General features: G+C 39.4%; 2 protein-coding genes across 2 annotated transcripts; both read left to right on the top strand.

The window, feature by feature from the left end:
- Positions 1–343: 343 nt before the first annotated feature.
- slc9a6b (solute carrier family 9 member 6b) lies at positions 344–10752 on the top strand. The gene is made up of 16 exons (XM_077505468.1): positions 344–970; positions 1877–2076; positions 2220–2297; positions 2814–2890; positions 2979–3091; positions 3698–3803; positions 4383–4524; positions 5295–5400; positions 5502–5590; positions 5672–5785; positions 6522–6633; positions 7602–7755; positions 7856–7886; positions 7970–8058; positions 8995–9100; positions 9190–10752. The coding sequence occupies exons 1-16, from the start codon at positions 595–597 to the stop codon at positions 9421–9423; spliced, it is 2127 nt and encodes a 708-aa protein (XP_077361594.1). The 5' UTR covers positions 344–594; the 3' UTR covers positions 9424–10752.
- A 723-nt stretch (positions 10753–11475) lies between these two features.
- LOC144006443 (four and a half LIM domains protein 1-like) lies at positions 11476–20245 on the top strand. Its single transcript, XM_077505291.1, has 6 exons — positions 11476–11656; positions 16890–17077; positions 17151–17325; positions 18254–18423; positions 18495–18681; positions 19246–20245. Exons 2-6 carry the CDS (start codon positions 16916–16918, stop codon positions 19398–19400), a joined length of 849 nt encoding a protein of 282 aa, XP_077361417.1. The 5' UTR covers positions 11476–11656; positions 16890–16915; the 3' UTR covers positions 19401–20245.
- Positions 20246–20698: the final 453 nt, after the last annotated feature.

The following is a 20698-nucleotide window of genomic DNA, read 5'->3' as shown; positions in this document are numbered from 1 at the left end:
TATTAATTCATTCAAGTGTTTATTCATTATATTAAGATATCTTGCTGATTCATTTCACTTCATTTCATTTGGCTGCATCGAGACTCTTTTTCAATAATTTTATTGTATACTCCATTATGGGATTTTTTTTTTAAATATTAATTTTATTATGTAATAAACATTTATTTATTTATTTTTTGTAATTTCTGCGTTGTCTTATTTTGAATAACTGGAAGTTCTTTTATTTTGACACCAAACAGGAAATCGATGCCCTTTGTTGGGGTCTGTCATGGATTTTGTTTTTTAATATATTTTTTTTTTAGGTAACATATATAGATATTTATTTTTTTGCAATCTCTGCTTTGAATCTTATTTTGAATAACCGGAAGTTGTTTTATGTTGACACCAGGTAAGAAATCGATGCCGTTTGTTTTGGTCTGTCACGGGGTCATTGCGCTGTGGTGGAGTTTGTTGTTGTTGTTGTTGTTGTTTTTTAACATTTCTTTTATTACGTAACACAGACAAATATTTTTAATTTATTTTCAATCTCTGCGTAGAGTGTTAGTTTGAAGAACCGGAAGTTGTTTTATTTTGACACCAAGAGGCCGGAAATCGATGCCGTTTGTTTTGGTCTGTCACGGGGTCATTGCGCTGCGCTGCCGCTGCTACTACTACTCGAAAGGCGCCACAATGGCGTCGACGCAAACAAGTCACCTTCTCCACGCCAACTCCCCGACGGCGCCGCTGCCTTTGCCGCCTTTGCCGCCTTTGCTGGCCTTGCTGTCCCTGTCGGTCCTGGCGGGGAAATGCGCGGGCGACGCGATGCTGGACAACGTCGCGACGGAGCGGCTGGCCGAGGAAAGCCACCGCCAAGACAGCGCCAACCTGCTCATCTTCATCCTGCTGCTGACGCTCACCATTCTCACCATTTGGCTCTTCAAGCACCGACGCTTCAGGTTCCTGCACGAGACGGGCCTGGCCATGATTTATGGTCAGTTGAAGCGTCGTCTCACATGCTAACCGGCCTAAGTGGGACGCTTAAGCCGCCGCGCATACTCGAGCGCTAAGCTAATTTGACAGCATTAACCGCCCCGTGGAAATGAATGTTAATTGGCACCCCCTTAACTCCACTCATAAATAAATCAAATAGAAGAAAAACATTTCCGCTTATACATGAAAAACAGCAACCGATGTTAAATGAGAAACAGTATGAGCGTGTCTTCTACCTACTTTCCAACCTTGAAATGTGGACTGTAAGTAAATATTTGGATGAAAGAAATGGACAGGTGTCGCTGCATCTCAGATGTGATCGGGTTGCCAGATTGTAACGGGGGTCGCCTGCAGATGACGTCACGCTACAAGATCGTCTGGATGTTGTCGTTTACAGTTGTTCAAAATAACAAAGTTTATGGACTGAAATTGTAAATAAGCTCAAATTAAATAAACTAAAACTAAAATTATAAAAGCGTGATACTTTGAGTGGGAAAAAAAAATAGATTGCCGGTGAGGTGACGTCAGTAACACAATGCTAACGAAGTTAGCTTCGGTTTGGTTTCTTTTTTAGCTGTTTACAAATCAATCACAATAACAAAAAACGGTCTTAATGATAAAAGAGCATCAAAATATATTTGTCTGAATATGTTCCAAACGTGTTTACGACAAATAACAAGTGACTGTGAACATCTTACAATTCCTGATGAAAACCCCAAATTCGCTACATTCACTGCTCAGTGAGATACACAACAGCTTTATCGGCCTTCAGATTAAAAAAAAAAAAGCCCGATAATCGGCCCGGCCACTCTCAAAGTTTATTTCTGGCACAAAATGGCGGCAAATCATTGTCATAGGTTTGCATGTCAACGTTTGACTTTGTGTTTTTCGCTTCCCCGCCCGAAAGGCCTCCTGGTGGGCGTGATCCTGCGCTTCGGCGTGCACGTGCCGCCGAGCACGAGCGTGGTGGCGCAGGGCTGCGCCGTCAACGCCAGTCCCGCCACCTTGCTGGTCAACGTCAGCGGCCGATTCTACGAGTACACGCTGAAGGGCGAAGTCAGCCGCGGCAAAGGACGGCGAGTGCAGGACGACGAGATGCTGAGGAAGGCGAGGACACGCCCCCCAGACTCATTTTCTTTCGCTTGATTTGCAGGGATTGTTTGATTCAACCTTTTCATTATTATTATGATTACTGTTGTTATTATTATAATTGACTAAGACACAATTTATCATCTGCTACCTTTCCTCAGGTGACCTTTGACCCGGAAGTCTTTTTCAACATTTTGCTGCCCCCGATCATCTTCCACGCTGGCTACAGTCTCAAGCGGGTAAGTTATTAGCCATTGGAGAGATTGAACTGATTTGACTGGCAGCCATTTTGACCCCTCTTTTTACTGGATTTGAACTGATTTTGCAAGAAAACTGAATATTGTGTTCGATTGCTATCAAAACATGGAACCTACCAAAAGAAAGATTAGAGTCTCTTCTTTCATCAGGAAAAAAAAAAGTATATTTGTAGTCCTGGTGAAAACAATGACAAAAAGAACTTGTTGCAACATGGCCCTGGTTGCTCTCTTATACTCTGCTGCCACCTGATGGCCGTTTGTGTAATAACTAGCATTTCTGCAACCGTTCTTTTAGCATAAAAAAACACACATTAAAAAAACGTATATACACGTCTTTGGGACACTTAAAAAAACATTTAAAACGTATTTATACGTTTTTGGGAGCAAATGATTTCAATGTAAAAAAAAAAGTGTGATTTCCAAATGGATTGTGCACGAGGAGATCGAGTGCTGTTGAATATTGGAATATTAATAAATGTTTGTGCTCGTTTGCGGCAGAGACATTTTTTCCGCAACATTGGCTCCATCTTGGCTTACGCTTTCATGGGAACGCTTATTTCCTGCTTCGTGATTGGGTACGTACGCGCTCTCGTCATATTGATAAGCTGGCGTGGCGCTGTGTGATTTTAATGTAATTTTGTACCTTTTTTTTTTTTTTTTAAGGCTCATCATGTACGGATTTGTGTCCTTCATGAAAGCGGTGGGCCAGCTGGCCGGAGATTTTTACTTCACCGATTGCCTCTTCTTCGGGGCCATCGTGTCTGCCACAGATCCAGGTACGAAAATAAAAAATTTAAAAAAAATCACAAGAACTTTTGAATCGGAATGATCAATCGAGTTTGCCTTCTTTTGTTGTTCTCATTTAAAACAAAACATATTTGTCGGTTAGGAAATAGTTTCAGGCGCACATTTTCAACTTTATCGAACCGTCGAGAATTGTACAGATGTTTTTTTAAATATTATTTTCATATCGCCAACTGTAATAAAAATTGGAGAGGCTCACTGTTGCATACAAAAAAGTTGAATTCAATTAATCTTCTTTATTGGATTGACTCGAGGTTGGAATCTTTGACTGCCTCCCGACGAGTTGATTCATATTTTTTTTTGTGTCTGCGATTCGATTCGGAATCCATTTTCGATTCAATCTATTGACGTGCAAAGAATCGTCATAAATTGTAAGACAAAATGACAAATGGAGACATTCAAGTGTCTTTATTTTTGATTTTGACATTGTAAGGAAAGTGCATTTTCCACAAAAACGGCACGTGGAACTCAATTTTTGCAATTTTTTTATCCTCTCGTATTTATTTTCCTTTTAGCACTTTTGGGGCATTCAAATGTCAGTTTTTTGTTGAAAATGTTTGTGTTGTTTTGCGCGGCAGTGACGGTGCTGGCCATTTTCAACGAGCTGAAGGTGGACGTGGACCTGTACGCGTTACTTTTTGGGGAGAGCGTGCTCAACGACGCCGTGGCCATCGTCCTCTCATCGTAAGTTTCCGCCACCAACGTCGGCCCAAAAAAACCCCAAAACGAGTCGCTGCCGTCATCCGTTCATCCATCGGTGGCGTGCGATGCGCCGAGAGAGCGTTTATATTTGATGGATTATTTATATATGGTTATTTGCCTCCGTTTTCTTTGCGCTTCTTATTAATAATGCAGTTGCAGTTGAGCTCATCGTTCCCTGCTAAGGTTACTTTCCTCGATGAGTCGCATCTGTTCCAATCTTTTCTCAATGAGTTCTTTTGACAGCTGTCAAAATTGATTGAAGAATCAACAAATATTTGAAGTCGACTAAGTGCAATTTTTGCAGAAATTGCGTGGGAATGCTGAATGCTAAAAGATTTGCACAGGTGAGCCATGATTGGTCGTTAGCTACTTCCTCAGCACCTGTGATGTCATCATCAGTCGACAGCAAGTCGAAAAATGACTTTTGAAAGGTGTTAATTGTGCATGAAGAATCATGAGACAAATATCAACTTTTCACTGCTGAAAATGTCAAATATCGCAAGTTGGGAAACTTTTCCGGCTTCCAGTTGATGGGAAGTCTTTCTGCCGTGCGTCCGTCAGCTCGATCGTGGCGTACCAGCCGGCGGGGGACAACAGCCACAGCTTCGAGGCCACGGCCACGCTCAAGTCCTTGGGCGTCTTCCTGGGCGTCTTCAGCGGCTCCTTCGCGCTGGGCGTGGCCACCGGCGTGGTGACGGCCCTCATATCCTTCACATCGGCGGCGGCGCAATCGGACGACCTGTCGGACTCGATTGCAGCCACGCCAGACATTTATTTGAAATCATCCAAAGTGGGTCCGACGGCTGTGAAATTGAATTTCAATTATTACAATATCGGCTTCATCTTTAAAAATAAAATATTCATACTCATTTGAAGTTGTTTAAAAGTATCGATTTGTACCTTTCTTATTTTAAAATAACTCATTTAATACATTTGGTTTCATCCAAGAAGAACTTATAAAATTATTATGTTTCTAAGATTTTTATTGGTCTTAATTTTTAGATTTAAAACATTTTCTTGTTTTGTACCAAAAAAAACCAAACAAATTTCAATTATTACCAAAATCATTGTGATTAATATTTTCTTCATAAATGAGCAGCCGTAAATGGCTGTGGAATTCATCATTCAATTGCAATAATTACAAAACCGGCATAATTGGAAACAAAAATAAATGATTATTAATACTAATTTTGAGTTGTTTAAATGTTTTTTTTTTAAATGTCTAATTTAATACATTTTGTTTGGTCCAAAAGGAACTTGCATGATTATAGTGTGTCAAAAAAATGATTTTTGTCTTAATTTTTAAAAACTATTTTCTCATTTTGTACCAAAACCCAAACAGTTGCGATTTCAATTATGGCCAAATGAATTGTGATGAAAATTGTTTCCAAAATGGAGACGCTCTACTTTGTGTTTTTTTTGTATTCTGGCGATTGCCGATTCCTCTTTAACTTTTTCTTGTCGCGTGATCACGTGACCAAGTTCAGCAAGCTGCGCGACTTCCCCTTGCTGGAGACGGCGCTTTTCTTCCTGATGTCGTGGAGCACCTTCCTGCTGGCCGAGGCGTGCGGCTTCACCGGTGGGTGCCGCCGCCGTCGCCGCCGCCGTCGCCGCCGCCGCCGCCGATCCGTTCCCATCGTTTGTCGTCTCGTGACCGATGCGTCCGCGTTGCCAACGCAGGCGTCGTGGCTGTGCTCTTCTGCGGCATCACGCAGGCTCACTACACCTTCAACAATCTGTCGGCCGACTCGCAGGACCGCAGCAAGCAGGTGAGCGGGAGTGGGCGGGGCCAGAAAATGCCGCTTGTCATTTCTTTTGTTTTTTGTGTGTGTGCAACGTGACGGCCGCAGTTGTTCGAGTTGCTCAACTTCCTGGCCGAGAACTTCATCTTCTCCTACATGGGCCTGACGCTTTTCTCCTTCCAGTCGCACGTCTTCAACCCGCTGTTCATCATCGGCGCTTTTGTATCCTTCACGCCAAAAAAAAAAAGTCGTTTGCTCCCCAAAAAACGTATAAACATGAACTCGTTGACTGGCAGCCATTTTGACAGAAGCAAAACCTCCTGGATTTGCACTGATTTTGCACGGCCCGCACAATATTGCGTTCTGAGTTTTTTCAAAAGTCTTTTCTTTCACCAGGGAAAAAAAAAAAAAAAAGTGTTTCTGTCTGTTTCCGTTCTGCAGCAATTAGCATTAGTTTAATCAATTTCCACAAATCCGTTTGAAATTTGGAGCCCTGGTTGATCTCTTATACTCTGCTGCCACCTGCTGGCCATTGTTGCAATTTTTTTGCAGTTGAGAGGCTGTATCAAAGCCTTCTGTATACTCTTAAAAAAACAAAACAAAAAAAAGCGTATAAATATGTCTTTGGGACACTTAAAACATTTCCAAAAAGATGTATTTAAACGTTTTTGGGAGCAAATGAGTTCAACTGCACTTGTATCGGCACGTCCAATACATCTTCAAAAAACAAAAAACAAAAACCTTCCTTCTGATCAACAAATATTTGATTGTATGCATATTTTTCCCAGGCTACACTGCCATGACAAACCACAATTGTGTCCCCTCCCACAAGAAAACCTGAATTGTTTTCACAGTGTCAATTTAACCATCAAAAACGCGATCCTTGTGTGAGCGTTTGTCGGCCGTCCTCCTGCATGGCTTTTCTCGGCCGTTCAACCTTGACCCAAACCGCCTGCAGGTGGCGATCTTCTTGGGCAGGGCGGCCAACATTTACCCGTTGTCCTTCCTGCTCAACTTGGGCCGCAACAACAAGATCGGCTCCAATTTGCAGCACGTCATGATGTTTGCAGGTACCGTCTGGCGGTTCCGTCCGTGTCACGATTCAGAACTCGCCATTCCATTTGATACCGATACCAATCTGGAAGTCAATTATTGCAATGTTGTTGTTGTTTTTTACCTCAAATTTTGAAAATCCGAATCAGTAAACTTGATGTTTTTTTGCAATTTTTCCTATTGAGCATGCAAATGCTAGCTTAGCAAGCCAATGCTAAATTAGCACACTAACACTAAGTTAGCATATTAATGCTCATGCTAACTTGGCATGTTAATGCCAATGCTAGGTTAGCATGCTAATGCTAAATTAGCACACTAACGTTAAGTTAGCATATTAATGCTCATGCTAACTTGGCATGTTAATGCCAATGCTAGGTTAGCATGTTAATGCTAGGTTAGCATGCTAATGCTAGGTTAGCACACTAACGTTAAGTTAGCATATTAATGCTAATGCTAACTTGGCATGTTAATGCTAAAGCTAGGTTAGCATGCTAATGCTAGGTTAGCATGCTAATTCTAAACTATCATGCTAATGCTAATGTTACTTTAGCTTAGCATGCTAATGCTAGCTTAGCAAGCCAACGTTAAATTAGCATATTAATGCTAACTTGGCATGTTAATGCTAATGTTCAGTTAGCATGCTAATGCTAGGTTAGCATGCTAATGCTAAACTATCATGCTAATGCTAATGTTGCGTTAGCTTAGCATGCTAATGCTAGCTTGCTGACTGTTTGAGAGGTAAAGTACGCCAACATTTGGCCAACTGTTCAGTGCATTCGGCTTTCCACCTTGCAAGAGTCACATCCAAAATTTCTGCGGAAATGTTTCTAGTTGTGAGTACGTGCGCCTCACAATCGGACTATGCCGCTTTGCTCCAGCAGGGGGAAGTGTTGTCGACATTCTCAACGACAGGCTAACCTGAAAAGCTATTGGTCAAGGATGCTCGCGTCTCCACACCTGATCCATTTCTCTCTAAATTGTGCAGGCCTGCGGGGGGCGATGACCTTCGCGCTGTCCATCCGGGACACGGCCACGTACGCGCGTCAGATGATGTTCTCCACCACCCTGCTGATCGTCTTCTTCACCGTGTGGATCTGCGGGGGCGGCACCACGCCCATGTTGTCCTTCATGAGCATTCCGTAAGCGGAATCGCGCCCACATCGCATCGCATCGCATCTTTTTTTACGGTGTTTTTTTTTTTTTTTAACTTTACTCTTTTTTTTCTTTTTTTTTCTTTAGCGTGGGCGTGGACTCTGATCAAGACCACTCTGTAAGTATCACCACTTATTTTTTTCAATAATTATGTAATTATTGATTTATGACTTTGTCGTGACAAATGTTGCGCCTTGACAGGCTTCAGGAATGGCGGACGGCTCACAGAGGCGGAGCACCAAGCACGAGAGCGCCTGGCCGTTCAGGATCTGGTACAACTTTGACCACAAGTATCCTTTCACGTGGATGTGCAATGCTACTTTCATTTTTTTTATTTTAATTTCATTTTTCTAGTGTTTGCGAGACGCATCGCACACACACGATCATTTATCAATGAATCCATTTTTCAGGTTTCAGTTCGTCATCAATATACAAGTAAAAGGACCTAAAATGGATCCCTGTGGCACACCACATGTTATTTGATGGACTTTTGAGGAGCGAGCATGTACCTTAAAACTTCTGTCAGCACGAATCGCTTGCAATTAGTTCACAACTCTGCAGCACGAATTGTGGGGTCCTCTTTTTTATTGTTTTGTTTTAACTATTTTTAAGTTTTAGATTATGTTTACATTTGTATTTTTATTTGTTTTAATGTATTCATTTTTTTTAATGATTTAATTTTTTTTGTTTGTTTTAATTTTTAGAATTTAGTATTTTTTTTAAATTATTTTTTACGTTAATTTTTTTGTTTTATTTTTAAAAATTATTTCAAATGTATTTATGTTTTCAATTATTTTTATTTGTTTTAAAAATATTTTATAAAGTATTTATTATTTCTTAATTGATTTTTATATTATTTGTTTTTTTTATTTGTTTTAAAAATATTTTCAATGCATTTATTTTTGTAAATATATTTATATTTTGTTTTTAAATTATTTTTTAATTATTCTTATATTTTATTTTAAATTATTATTTATTTATTTTATTTTATATATTTTTGTATTATTTTTCCTTTATTTTTTTATTTGTTTTAAGATGATGATGTATTTATTTTTGCTTGTTTTTTATTGCCTGATTATGATGTTTCTAGTTGCTTTGACGTGATTTTTGTGTGTTGCTGTGCCGCACTTTGGAAACGCTCGTTTATAAAATGATGTTTTCTGGTTATTTTTGCGTTTTTTTTTGTTCTTGAAACGTTGAAGGTCCTTGACGGTTTTTGCGCGCAGCTTCCTGAAGCCCCTCCTGACGCACAGCGGCCCGCCGCTCACCGCCACCCTCCCCGCCTGCTGCGGGCCGCTGGCGCGCTGCCTCACCAGCCCGCAAGCGTACGAGGTGCGCGTTCGCCAACCGCAAAACGAGCATTTTGCATTCCGAGCGCTTGAAACGTCGTTTTTTTGTTTTGTTTTTTTCCCGTCCCGCAGAACGAAGGGCCGCTCCGCGACGACGACTCGGACTCCATCCTGAACGACGGCGGCGCCGCGTACGCCGACGTCACCGTCAGCACGGATGGCGAAGCGGAGCGGCAGGCGGGCGTCCGGGGAACCCGCCTGGTGCTGCCCGTCGACGAGCCGGCCGACCCGCCGACCACCGTCACCCTGCCGCCGCCGCCGCCGCCCTCGCCGCCGCGCTCCGATCCTCGTCGACACCGACTGTGAGGAAAGGTTTGCGTCCGCTCGTCGTTGTTAGTTTCTTCACATTCAATCGGACAAATTCAGCACTTTTTTTTTTTTTGTCGTCGCTTCCGATCTTCACGCCGACGGGTCGACGTCAGCCCACGACTGGATTATTATATTTTTTTTTTTGGCTCGGCTCAGGTAGCGTCAAATCCAAATATGGATGACGAGTGTGTCGGTACGAGAGGCGGAGCTACGTGAAACGTGACAACTTCCGCACCTGATTTATTTATTGACTTAATTTATTTGTTGTTGTGCGATTTGATGTTTGTTGTTTTGTTTTGTTGGTTTTGGAGGGCGGGACGCATGCCGACCGCGTCGTCAGTTTACTAAGTGCGTGCGTGTGCAAAAAGAATGATGCCCCCCCCCAAAAAAATATATATTTACAAGCTTGAGACTGAGAAAAAAAACAAAAGAAAAGTTTGCTAATCTGATGACGCTCACAAGTGCCTAAACTGTAAATTCTGGAATTCCTTCGTGTACATTTTGTACATTTGATTTGTGCAGTCAGGTGATCATTTTTTTGATTGATTGTTGAATGTGAACATTTTTTTTTTTTTTTTTTTTTTTTTTTTTAGATGTAAGTGGGATGAACAAAATATCATCAGAACTCGTAATATTGTACAACAGTTTACGGAATTGTAGAGTATACGTACTGTACAGATTCATTTGAATTCTAAAGCGATATTTGACTCATTGAGACATTTGCAGCGGTAAAAAAAAGTTCATATTTTGTCTATAATGAATGTTATTAGAGATGCACGATAATATCGGGTGGCTGATAATTATCTGCAATTATCGACCAATTTTATGTCATCCAGATAATCGAGAAATCCGCCGATAATTATCAGCAATTTTCACGATTGGTCGTTCCCGACTTGGCATCTCAGTAATAATCGTCTTTGTGCCGATCAACGGCGTAAAGGTTTCGTTTGTCTCGACACGACGCCGATAAACTGTTCGATCCCTCGGAAAGTTTTTTTTTTTTTTTGTTCTGATATTTTTTGGATTCATAAAGAATCTTTTTCGACAAACTTTCACACACGTGCAGATTTCATTTGTGTCATAACGATCACACTACAAACGATGAATCTATTTTGGGGAAAAACGGTTTGTCGAGATGAAACGTGCAAATGTGTGAGCATGAAAGAAATGTTTATTTGTCAACATTTTTTTTTTTTCATGAAATGTGATGTAATATTGTGTCAAATATTTGACTGACTTCTTCCCTCCTGTTGCGTCATTCTCGATTTTTGCTCTCCCGTCTGGCGACTTGCAACAAAGTACCAGAAATAAATGTCGAGGACTGCGCATGGTTTCTTGGAGCTGTTATTACAAAAATGCATAAAAATGTTAATATGATGCAGTGCGGTTCACTACAAGCACATTACTCGAAGTTTGGAATTTGCCGGAATGCATCTTAAAATAATTCAGGTGAGTGTCAGCAAATTTTGTGCTGAAATGACGCGTCTGATGATGATGTATCAATCTGTGATTAAACTGCTTAACAATTTCGAAAACAATCAACTTTCCAAAAGAAAGTTTTTAAAACGCATCACATTAAAAATTAATTTCTAAAACTGGAAACAATCATCATTAAAGCTGTCAATTTGCTGTTGAGGTGACTAAATGGCCAAAATTCAAAATAAATAAATGAATAAAAGTGAAAAAAAATAAAGTTCAGAAATTATATACAAAATATATATAATATATATAAATGGAAATAAAACCAAAATATATATACATATACATAATTTAATTGCATTTAGACTTAGACTGGAGTAGATCAAGGCTATTATTTGCTTATCTATAAATTGAAGCAGAAATTGTCAATCAAATCATCTTCTTGTCTTTAATAACATACATGGTATTAATTGTAATGACGTCATTTTTATAACACGTATTTGCGAGGAGTCGACAGTATTCGATAGTTGTTTTTTTGTTTTTTTTATCTGGCGGCGCTTGTTTGAAATTGAATCGTACGTGAGATTTATTTTGAAAGTTGCCTCGAAGGAAGTCGCATTTCGGTTTTATTTTGAAGCTCGCCAGCAACCGTCTGTCGTCTCCACTTGCCGGTTTGATTTCCAGCAGAGCAGACGACGCCGACGCCGACGCCAGCTAGCGACAACTTGCGGACGTGTTGACCGACGAGCAAGTTCACCAACACCCGCCGACAGACGCGCATCCGGCGGCTACGCGACTCGACATTCACCCGGTAAGATGTAAAGGAAAAAAAAGAAACATGTTCGGAAGGAAAGATTTCAAAACTTGACACTTAAACGAAGTATTTTGTCGGAAAAGTGTGCGTCTCATGGAACGTGTGACGTCACATTGTTCATATTCATAAAGAGATGAGAATGTGTATTATTTCGAAGACTAATATATCACTCGCTGACGATGATGATGATGATATAATTTGCCACACATGACACTCGTGATTTTGTATTTATTTATTTTTATTTTTTACACAGACTTGCCTTGAAAAAAAAAAAAAATCTCCCCAATTCAAAGAGGAGTCAAGCCTTTCAACTTTTCAACTTTCATGGGCGTTGTCTCTGTCAGTAATTCTGTGCATGTGTGCGTGTGTTTGACTTTTCTTTTTTTTTTTTTGCAAATGTGTTTCCAGTTAGTAAGTTTCCTCTTTCGCCGATCCAAAGTGTCGAGGCCAAGAAAATGCTCACAAAGGTCAATTAACATTCCTGTGCAGCAATTTATGATTCTTACTAACTAGTGCCAGTTTGAAAGGTAAAAAAAATAAAAATAAATCACAGCAGGGTGAACGACATCAGCGCCTCGTAAAAAAAAAAAAAAAAAACTTTTCTCAAGTCAAGCTCGCTCGGCTTCACGCCAGCAAATAAAAAAACGAGTGTGGATCATTTTATGGGGCTTTTATTGTGAAGTGGAGGTGGCGGCAAGATTATAAAAGGTCAAGCACATTTTTGTTTTCAACATGTCCACAATAGCTGCAGTTAAAAAAAAATAGCATGTTGAGTGGATTATAGTCTTCTAAGTATAGACAAAAAAAAGCAACTTTTGCCTACTGTGTTTAACACAAGCTACCAGAAACACAAAATTAATTCTGACAAAAAAAGCTTATTGCAACATGATCCTGGCTGATCTCTTATACTCTGCTGCTACCTGCTGGTTGTTTTTTGTGATATCTATCATTGCTTAAAGCCACCTCTTCATATCAGAATCTGCATCAAAGACTTCTGTATGCTCTTGTATGAACAAAAAAACAACAAAAAAACAACATATAAATACGTTTTTGGTAATGGACAAAGTATTAAAACTGCTGCTACCTGCTGGTTTTTTTGTGATAACTATCATTGCTTAAAGCCACCTCTTCATATCACAAGCTGCATCAAAGCCTCCTGTTTGCTCTTGCATAAAAAAAACAACAAAAAATAAATATGTTTTTGGTAATGAAGGACAAAATATTAAAAAACGTATTTACATGTGTTTGGTTTTGCATGAGTTAAGAGACACAAATTTGTTGACAGAAAATGGTTTGTAAACAAACAAAAAAGTAAATATATGGTGGCAATCTTTTTGCGCAGACTGTCAAAATGGCGGCCTCGGTTGGCGCAAGTTGTCGTTTAGCGCTCGCCAACGTCTCCTCCAAAAAATTTTTCTCTTTTCTCCTCCAACACGCGAGCGAGCGCGTCCAACTTTCTGCTTCAAATCATCTCGTAAATCACCTGCTGCTGTCAACAAAAGACGACATTTTGTTTTTCTTTGTGCTTGGCAGCAGCAAGTTGAGTGCGTGCGTGCGTGCGTGTTGTCGCTTTTGGACGTCCACGCCGACATTGTTGCGGCGGAAGAATCGTTTGTGCGCTTTCGACATCGTTGAAGTCGCTCACGTTGTTGGTGACGTTTCAAAAGATTTTCTTTTTACTTCTTTGAACGTCGACGATTTATTACCGCAAAACGGAAATTGCTCATAGACAGCTGCTAAAGTCTTTTTTTTTTTTTGTCTGTCTTCTTTCCTTTCACTTGCTGGAATTTGTCTTGCTGTGGATATATATATATATATATATATATATATATATATATATATATATATATATATATATATATATATATATATATATATATCATCCACGGCCACTATTTTTCTGCAATATGGTAATAATAATACTTCACAATCTGAAAATAAAAATCATGCGTAAGAGCGCGTTTGCGTCTTGCGACGCAGACTTCCTGCTTGCGCGTTCCAGCACATTCTTGTCCGATAAGCTCATTGCAACGAGACGCGTTGGCAGATGTCGCGCAGACGAATGTGAAAAAAAAAAAGGTTTCGTTCGCTGCACATGATAACAATGATTGCTATCGGCGTTAAAAACAGGCTTGATTATGACCAAAAAAAAAAAAAAAAAGTTGAGACTTGTCAGCTTTATGTCACCCAATCGGGATTGATTTTTTTTTTCCCCTTCCGACCTGCACTGAATTCCCGTCCGGCTTCCTGTTAGCAAACAATTTCCCATCACAAACTTGTTGTTGTTGTTGTCAAGTATCAATCAAGCTGCAGACTGTGATGACGTTTTTGTTTTGTGCAATCGTCGTTTTTTTGGCTATATGCGAAGTAGGCTGCTGCCTAGGGGCCACCAGGGGGCCCCCAAGCCACCAGGGGGCCCCCAAGCTCAATGTGTAGTCTTACCTGGGGACTGATTAAAATGTCCTGTCTCTGATATTTGTTTATTACGGCCCGTTTTTGGTTAAAAACAAACAAACAGGACATTAAAAAAAAAATGTGATTTTAAGTTGGCTGTTGTTTTTGTGTCACTGTGTGAGAATGATTGACAGCTACCCATCTACTCTTCCCGTTAGCGAGAGTACTACAAAATAAAACAGACACCGTAATGTCATCACAAAGAAGCGAACTCATTTTGGCGTGGAAAAACGGAAGGAAAAGAAAACTAAAGATGACGAACGGTCAAAGGAGAACTTAAGATGTTTAATTTGAAGTGTAGTCCGTTTTGATCATAACGTGTAATAGTACATTGTAGTAAATATTAGTAAATATTGGGAAAACAAAAAAAACGTTTGGAAATGCTTTTGTAGTCTTTCCATCGCATTTTTTTTATTTATTTTTTAATGTGGCTTTCTATTATCGTGGTTGATTTTTGGAAGGTAACACCTGAGGGAACATTTGTAGCTCAATTCAACAGGCTGCTTTGAAACTACATGGCCGACAGCGGATGCTAAGCTAACATCTATTTTCCGTTCCATTTAAGCCTGTAAGCTTCAATTGTTGATAAATAAATAAAAACAAAAAAACGTTCCATTTGAAGGGACTCTCTCCCCGACCAACATGGCCGCCACTGCTTTCCGTACATTGTTTTGATGGGGAAAGTTGACCCTACCAACATGGCCGCCACGTTGACTCGCTTTTGTAACCGTAGTCAGTCGACTGTAAAGTGTTTTTCGATAACAAAAAAAAAAGAGCAGCCCAAGCCGGAAACACGTGACCAGCGTCTTGACTGTTGATGGCGTCACAGCGCCACTTACTGGCGTGGTGGCAAATTGCAGCCAATTCTGGAATTGGGACACTATTTTCTGTTTTGTTTTGTTTTGTTTTGTTTTTTGTGCTTCATCTTCAATTTAGACTGGCATTATTTGAACACTTTAACGCTAACGTTGACATGTCACAATGTACAATTATAGTAAAGCAACTTTTAGAATCACTGTTGGGGAAAAAAAACGTTTGGAAATGCTTTTGTAGTCTTTCCGTCACTTTTTTTTTTTTTTTAATGAAAAGAGGAAACCTTGTGAGTCTGTGCTGGCATGCAGCTCACAACACGAGGTTTGTTGCTTCTGTTTTCTTGGGAGTGGCTTTTGTGTGTGTTTTTTTTGTGTTGTTTTTCCTGTGTGAGTGCGCGTGCGTGTGCAATCCCGATCTGACCACATGCGCCAGAGCAGACATTCCTTCACGCCTTCACGTCTCCGTCGTGAATATTCACACGTAATATCCATTTACGTTGTTGACGTCCATATGTGAGTGACGTCATTTTTGAAAACGTCTTCTTCGGGCTGGAAAATAATCGTCATTGATTTGATATTGAAATCATCGCTTAATAAACACAATTATTCATTGATTTTTCTAAACTTTGTCTTTATTCAACTACCTCAACTCAACTTTAACCAGTAACCAAAAAGAACAAGCGTCCCTCATCACATTTCGTAACGTTGAATAAATGTTGTTGAAGTATGGGGCTGCACACCGCCCTCTGCTGGCTGCAGCCGGTACATGACACATCAACAGTGGCAAAGTTCTCGTTTAGTTTGGCTCGTAAATGATTGGAAGTTTTAAAATAAGCACACATGCAGCATTCCTGCACTTGGAATGACCTTGTTGAGTTGGAAGGAAGCGTGCCTCCATTCAAGACAGTCCACGCCCACTTTTTTTTTTTTTCCATCCCTTCCGTCTTTCCGTCTCACCAGGCAACAACATTCCAACTTGTTTTGTTTTAACAACTCGGCACGGCTCATTATTCCTGTGGTTTTTGTTTTAATTGGGTGTCATTAACCACGAATGAAATGAAGTGACAGAAAAGCTATAAAATTGCAGAGAAAAAAAAAAAATTAACATACCAAACTCGAACTATCTGCTGTATGTTTGGTTTCAATAGCGACGTCTGTGTCGCCCTCTAGTGGAGCTTGGTGGCATTATTCAATACGTGACGGATGTTTTCATTGTTGTGGGAAAGTCATTTGACTTTTTTTGTACTTAAATTTCTCCAACAAAATTAACCGTCATTATCAGATTTTAAAAAAAAATGGCGCACCACTGTAAAATATGTATTCATATATACAGTATTTACAATCAAATGTCATTCTTAAATGTTTTTGATGTAAAACCAACACTGGATAAAGTTTAAAAATAATTTTGTTGCAGAAAAAAATGCCTCCTGATTTATTTTTTGACTTAAAAAATGATATCCCTCTTAAGTATTTGTCAAATTTTATTTTAAATGTATTTTTTTGATAATTAATAATATATTTTTTTCTAGAATTATATTTATCTTACATTTTATTTTATTTTTACCTACAAAAATGTTGTGTCCCTGTATTTGTCCATTTTTATCTTATTTTTTTTGTCTATAATTTTAATTTCATTTTTTTAAAATTTGATATTATTCAAAGCACCTCAAAAGCAGTGATGGCCAAACGAAGCTTCATGAAGCTCGTTATTTTTTATTTTTTATTTTATTTGTATTCTTCTAAATGACAGCCTCGGTTTAAAGTTGTGGCGGGAATTTCGCCCATTATCTCTAAAGCAAGAGCACCATCTAGTGGTGTAAAAGAATTATCGCAAGTGCTTCATAATTTTGCACTTCAACGCAAGTTTCAATTATTGTCTTCTGGTTTTGATGACTTGAATGTATTTATTTTTGGGCTTCTAATAAGTATCTCAAGTTTTTTTGTTTTTTTTGTGTTTTCGTAAGTACGTCAGCGGCGAGCCGAGCGAGCGATGTCGTCATCCGGCGTGCGTTGCTTCTACTGTCGCGAGGACCTGTGCGGCGGCCGGAAGTTCGTGCGCAACGAAGGCCGTCCGACGTGCGTGCGCTGCCACGCCAAATTCTGCGCCAACACCTGCGCCGAGTGCCAAAGAGCCATCGGCGCGGAGTCCAAGGTGGGCGTGTCTCTCGTACGCTTCTTCCTTCCGTTTCCTTCCCACGCGCCATTTGGGATGTGCCGCCATGCAGGAGCTGAGCCACAAGGGGCGCCACTGGCACGAGGACTGCTTCCGCTGCGCCAAGTGCTTCAAGCCGCTGGCCAAGGAGCCTTTCAGCGCCAAGGACGAGCGCGTCCTGTGCGCCAAGTGCTGCTCCAGGGAGGAGGCGCCGCGGTGCCGCGTCTGCTACAAGGCCATCCTCGCCGGTAGGCGGCCAATCGCTACAACCAGAAATGTGACCCCCCCCCCCCAAAAAATAGCACTCTCAAGTGTTGTACTTCATACAAAAAAGACGAAAAATGAAACGTTTTGACACGTCTTTGCTTCAGCTCAATGGACGTTGTGATGTCTTCTGGTTTGTGGCCACCAGAGGGCAGAATAATGGACAAAATATCTGCTCCAATATATCCCTTTTTTTTCAAGTGCAAAGGGCTGACATATTATTATTACTACTACTACTACTACTATGATTATTATCAATTATTTTATATTTTTATTTGTATTATTTTGATGATGATGATTTATTATTATTTATTTATTTATTTATTTTTTATTTAGTTTTCGCAGTGTAAAAGGATGACCGTTCAAGGAAAAAACAAAACAAAACAAAGCACAAGAACTCATTTCGTGCATTTTTTTTTCACACAAAAATCAACCAACTCAAAACGTTAATATTATTGAGGTGTTATGTTTGTCCTGCATATCATTTTAAATCCACTAAAAATATATACATTAGTAAGTGCAACTAAGCCATATCTGCCATCTATTGGTGAATGTTGATATTACAACTTAAAACTACACTTGATGCAGACACACGATCAAAGTTGCATGGTTGATCCCCCCACCCCCCCCCCATATTTTTTTTTCAATAATTTTTAATATTCTTTTTTTTGTTTGTTTTTGATTTGTTCCCCCCATTTACTCCCTATTTTGTGGATTACATTTTTTTTTTTTTTTGCATTGCTTGTTAGCATGAAGCTACGCGGTCAGAAGGCAAACGATGCGTTTTGAGTCGGTTGGTGTCTTCGAAACTCAATTTGCAGTCAATTGAATGAGAACGTACGACGACAATCGTTGGATTCTTTTTTGATGACACTGTAAATGTTTTTTTTTGCATTTGTTGTCGTGGCTTAGGCACGGAGAGCGTGGAGTACCAAGGCCAGTCGCTGCACGAGCAATGTTTCACGTGCTGCCAGTGCTCGCGTCCGCTGGCGTCGCGGAGCTTCGTCGCCAAAGGAAGCGACGTCTACTGCGGCCCGTGCTACGACGCCAAGTTTGCCAAGACGTGCGTCTCCTGCAAAAAGGTGAGCGGAACAATCGGAGAGTCGTCCGGCCCCAAGTCGCATCGTCACGCCGATTGTTTCCCGCCGTGCAGCCGATCGCGTCGGGCGGCGTCAACTACCAGGATGAGCCGTGGCACGCCCACTGTTTCGTCTGCAGCTGCTGCTCCAAAGCGCTGGCCGGCTCCAGCTTCACAACGCACCAAAAACAAGTCTTGTGCGTCGACTGCTACAAGAGCAACGTGGCCAAGAAATGCGGCGGATGCCACATGGCCATCACAGGTTACCTTTTCTTCTTATTGCATTTGATTTCATTTGAGTTGATTTTAGTAGTAGGATTATTTAGCCATTATTCTTATTTTTATTTTATTTTTGCCTCTGTTCATATTGCCAAGGCACATATTTGACATTAGGAAAAATTAGGAATATTTATATATTTTTATATAATAAGAATAATAATAATAATAATTATTATTATTGTTATTATTATTTTTATTGTTATTATTATTATTATTCATAAACATATTCACCAGTCAAAAATGTTCACTGCTGTGACGATTGGCATTTTTCATTCTACTGTAGTTTGTATTTATTTTGTATAACTTTTTTTTTAAAAATTCAGTTAGTTTTAATTCGTTATTTATACCAGATTTGTTCATTTTGAGCTTTTTGAAAAGACTTCATTTTAATTCATGTAGTTTTTTAAAATGTAGGAAAATTTTAAACAAAAAGTAAATAAAAAACGTAAAAAAATAAATAAAATTAAATTAAAGTACTTGAAAAAAAAAACGTAAATAAGTGTTTTTTTTGTTTTTGTTTGTTTGTTTGTTTGTTTGTCCTTTGCAGGTTTTGGCAAAGGCGTGAACGTGGTGAGCTACGAGGGCGTCTCGTGGCACGAATATTGCTTCAACTGCAAGCGTTGCTCCCTCAGCTTGGCCAACAAAGCTTTCGTCGCCAAGGGGCGGGACATCCTCTGCTCCGACTGCGGCGCAGACAAGTAGACCAACGAAAAAACGCTCGCTTCTGCCCCGCCGCCCCCTTTTCCTTTGGAAACACTTTTTTTTCCAGATGAATTTCTCTAATAACCAACCGCCTGGTCTGTATCGATCGACTAAAAAAAAAAAAAAGCTGAGCTGACCTCAAATCCAAAGCAAACGCCGCCATCTACAGGCATCTGTTGGTCATTGCAAGTGAATTCCAGTTGACAAATTACAGAAACATTAAAATTACTTAAAAAATTAAAATTACTCCAAAAAAACAGAAGTTGGTGCTCTGTTTTTTGGCATAATTTTTTTTTTTTAGAATTATTTTTTTGTTGTTGTTTTTTGAATATTTTTTCCCTCCTGTTTTTCTGAGTAATTTTTCCCTGTTTTTTTTTTTTTTTTTTTTATATAAATAAATATTCAGTAAAACAGAAATAAAAAAAAATACTGAAAAACAAATGCTCCCCCCCAAAATTAAAAACAGTTTTTGTTTTTTCTTTTCAAGTGAATGCAATACACTTGTGTAACAAACGTTACGTGTGGAAATCAACATTTTGAGGCAGTACTAAAAAGAACAAAAGCAAAACTCCTGCAGAGGCTGCATTCAATAACATCAACATAACAGAGCTAAAAAAAAAATAATCTCATCTAAATCTACTCATGTTTTATTCTTAATTCTTATTCAACGCTTTTGTTCAACGAGTGTTAGCTCATGTATCCAAAAATTAGCTTTTTTGCTAATGTTGTTGTTTTGAAATTGATTTTTTTTAATACTGCAGCTGCTTCTCATATATATATGAAATATGAACTGTTATAATTGCAATACTGGAAAAAATAAACATTTGTAATACATTCTTAAACCAGTTTTTTTGTTATATTTTTATGTCTGCCTTGTCAATCTATATATCCTGCTAGCTTTGCGTGGGCTCCCTCTGGTGGTATGTGAGTGAATTGCTGAAGGAATTCCGTGCTGTTTTTTTTTTTTTTTTTTTTTAAACATATAACATAAACAAGTAGCAGATAAAAAAATGAAAAGAATGAAGACACTTATAGCAATCATTCGTAATAATTTAACATGTTCAAAGGGAGTAGGAAGAAGTTAGTCCTGCCCCTTATTCTTTGTATCCTTTGACTTATTTCATTATTAATGCAGCAAATGAATACATCAATAAAAGAAAATATGTAAACCTGCTCGTGTAAACAATTGTACTTTAACACATATGTACATTTGTCATTAGCGTATGTACATGCTCGGCATACACAATAATAATACATCCTCATACTGCAGCGCCACCTAGCGGTCGGGAGGAACGAAA

Source organism: Festucalex cinctus, chromosome 18, assembly GCF_051991245.1.
Source record: "Festucalex cinctus isolate MCC-2025b chromosome 18, RoL_Fcin_1.0, whole genome shotgun sequence".
NCBI classification, from domain to species: Eukaryota; Metazoa; Chordata; class Actinopteri; order Syngnathiformes; family Syngnathidae; genus Festucalex; species Festucalex cinctus.
The sequence above is the reverse complement of the archived record's forward strand: the minus strand, read 5'-3'. Positions and strand labels throughout refer to the sequence as shown.

Coding starts and splice junctions, on each gene's coding strand:
- slc9a6b (XM_077505468.1), top strand. CDS start 595: ATGCCGTTTGTTTTGGTCTGTCACGGGGTCATTGCGCTGCGCTGCCGC. Junction 2,891..2,978: donor ATTTCCTGCTTCGTGATTGG/GTACGTACGCGC, acceptor TTTTTTTTTAAG/GCTCATCATGTACGGATTTG. Junction 8,059..8,994: donor TGGTACAACTTTGACCACAA/GTATCCTTTCAC, acceptor TTTTGCGCGCAG/CTTCCTGAAGCCCCTCCTGA.
- LOC144006443 (XM_077505291.1), top strand. CDS start 16,916: ATGTCGTCATCCGGCGTGCGTTGCTTCTACTGTCGCGAGGACCTGTGC. Junction 17,078..17,150: donor CCATCGGCGCGGAGTCCAAG/GTGGGCGTGTCT, acceptor GCCGCCATGCAG/GAGCTGAGCCACAAGGGGCG. Junction 17,326..18,253: donor CTACAAGGCCATCCTCGCCG/GTAGGCGGCCAA, acceptor GTCGTGGCTTAG/GCACGGAGAGCGTGGAGTAC.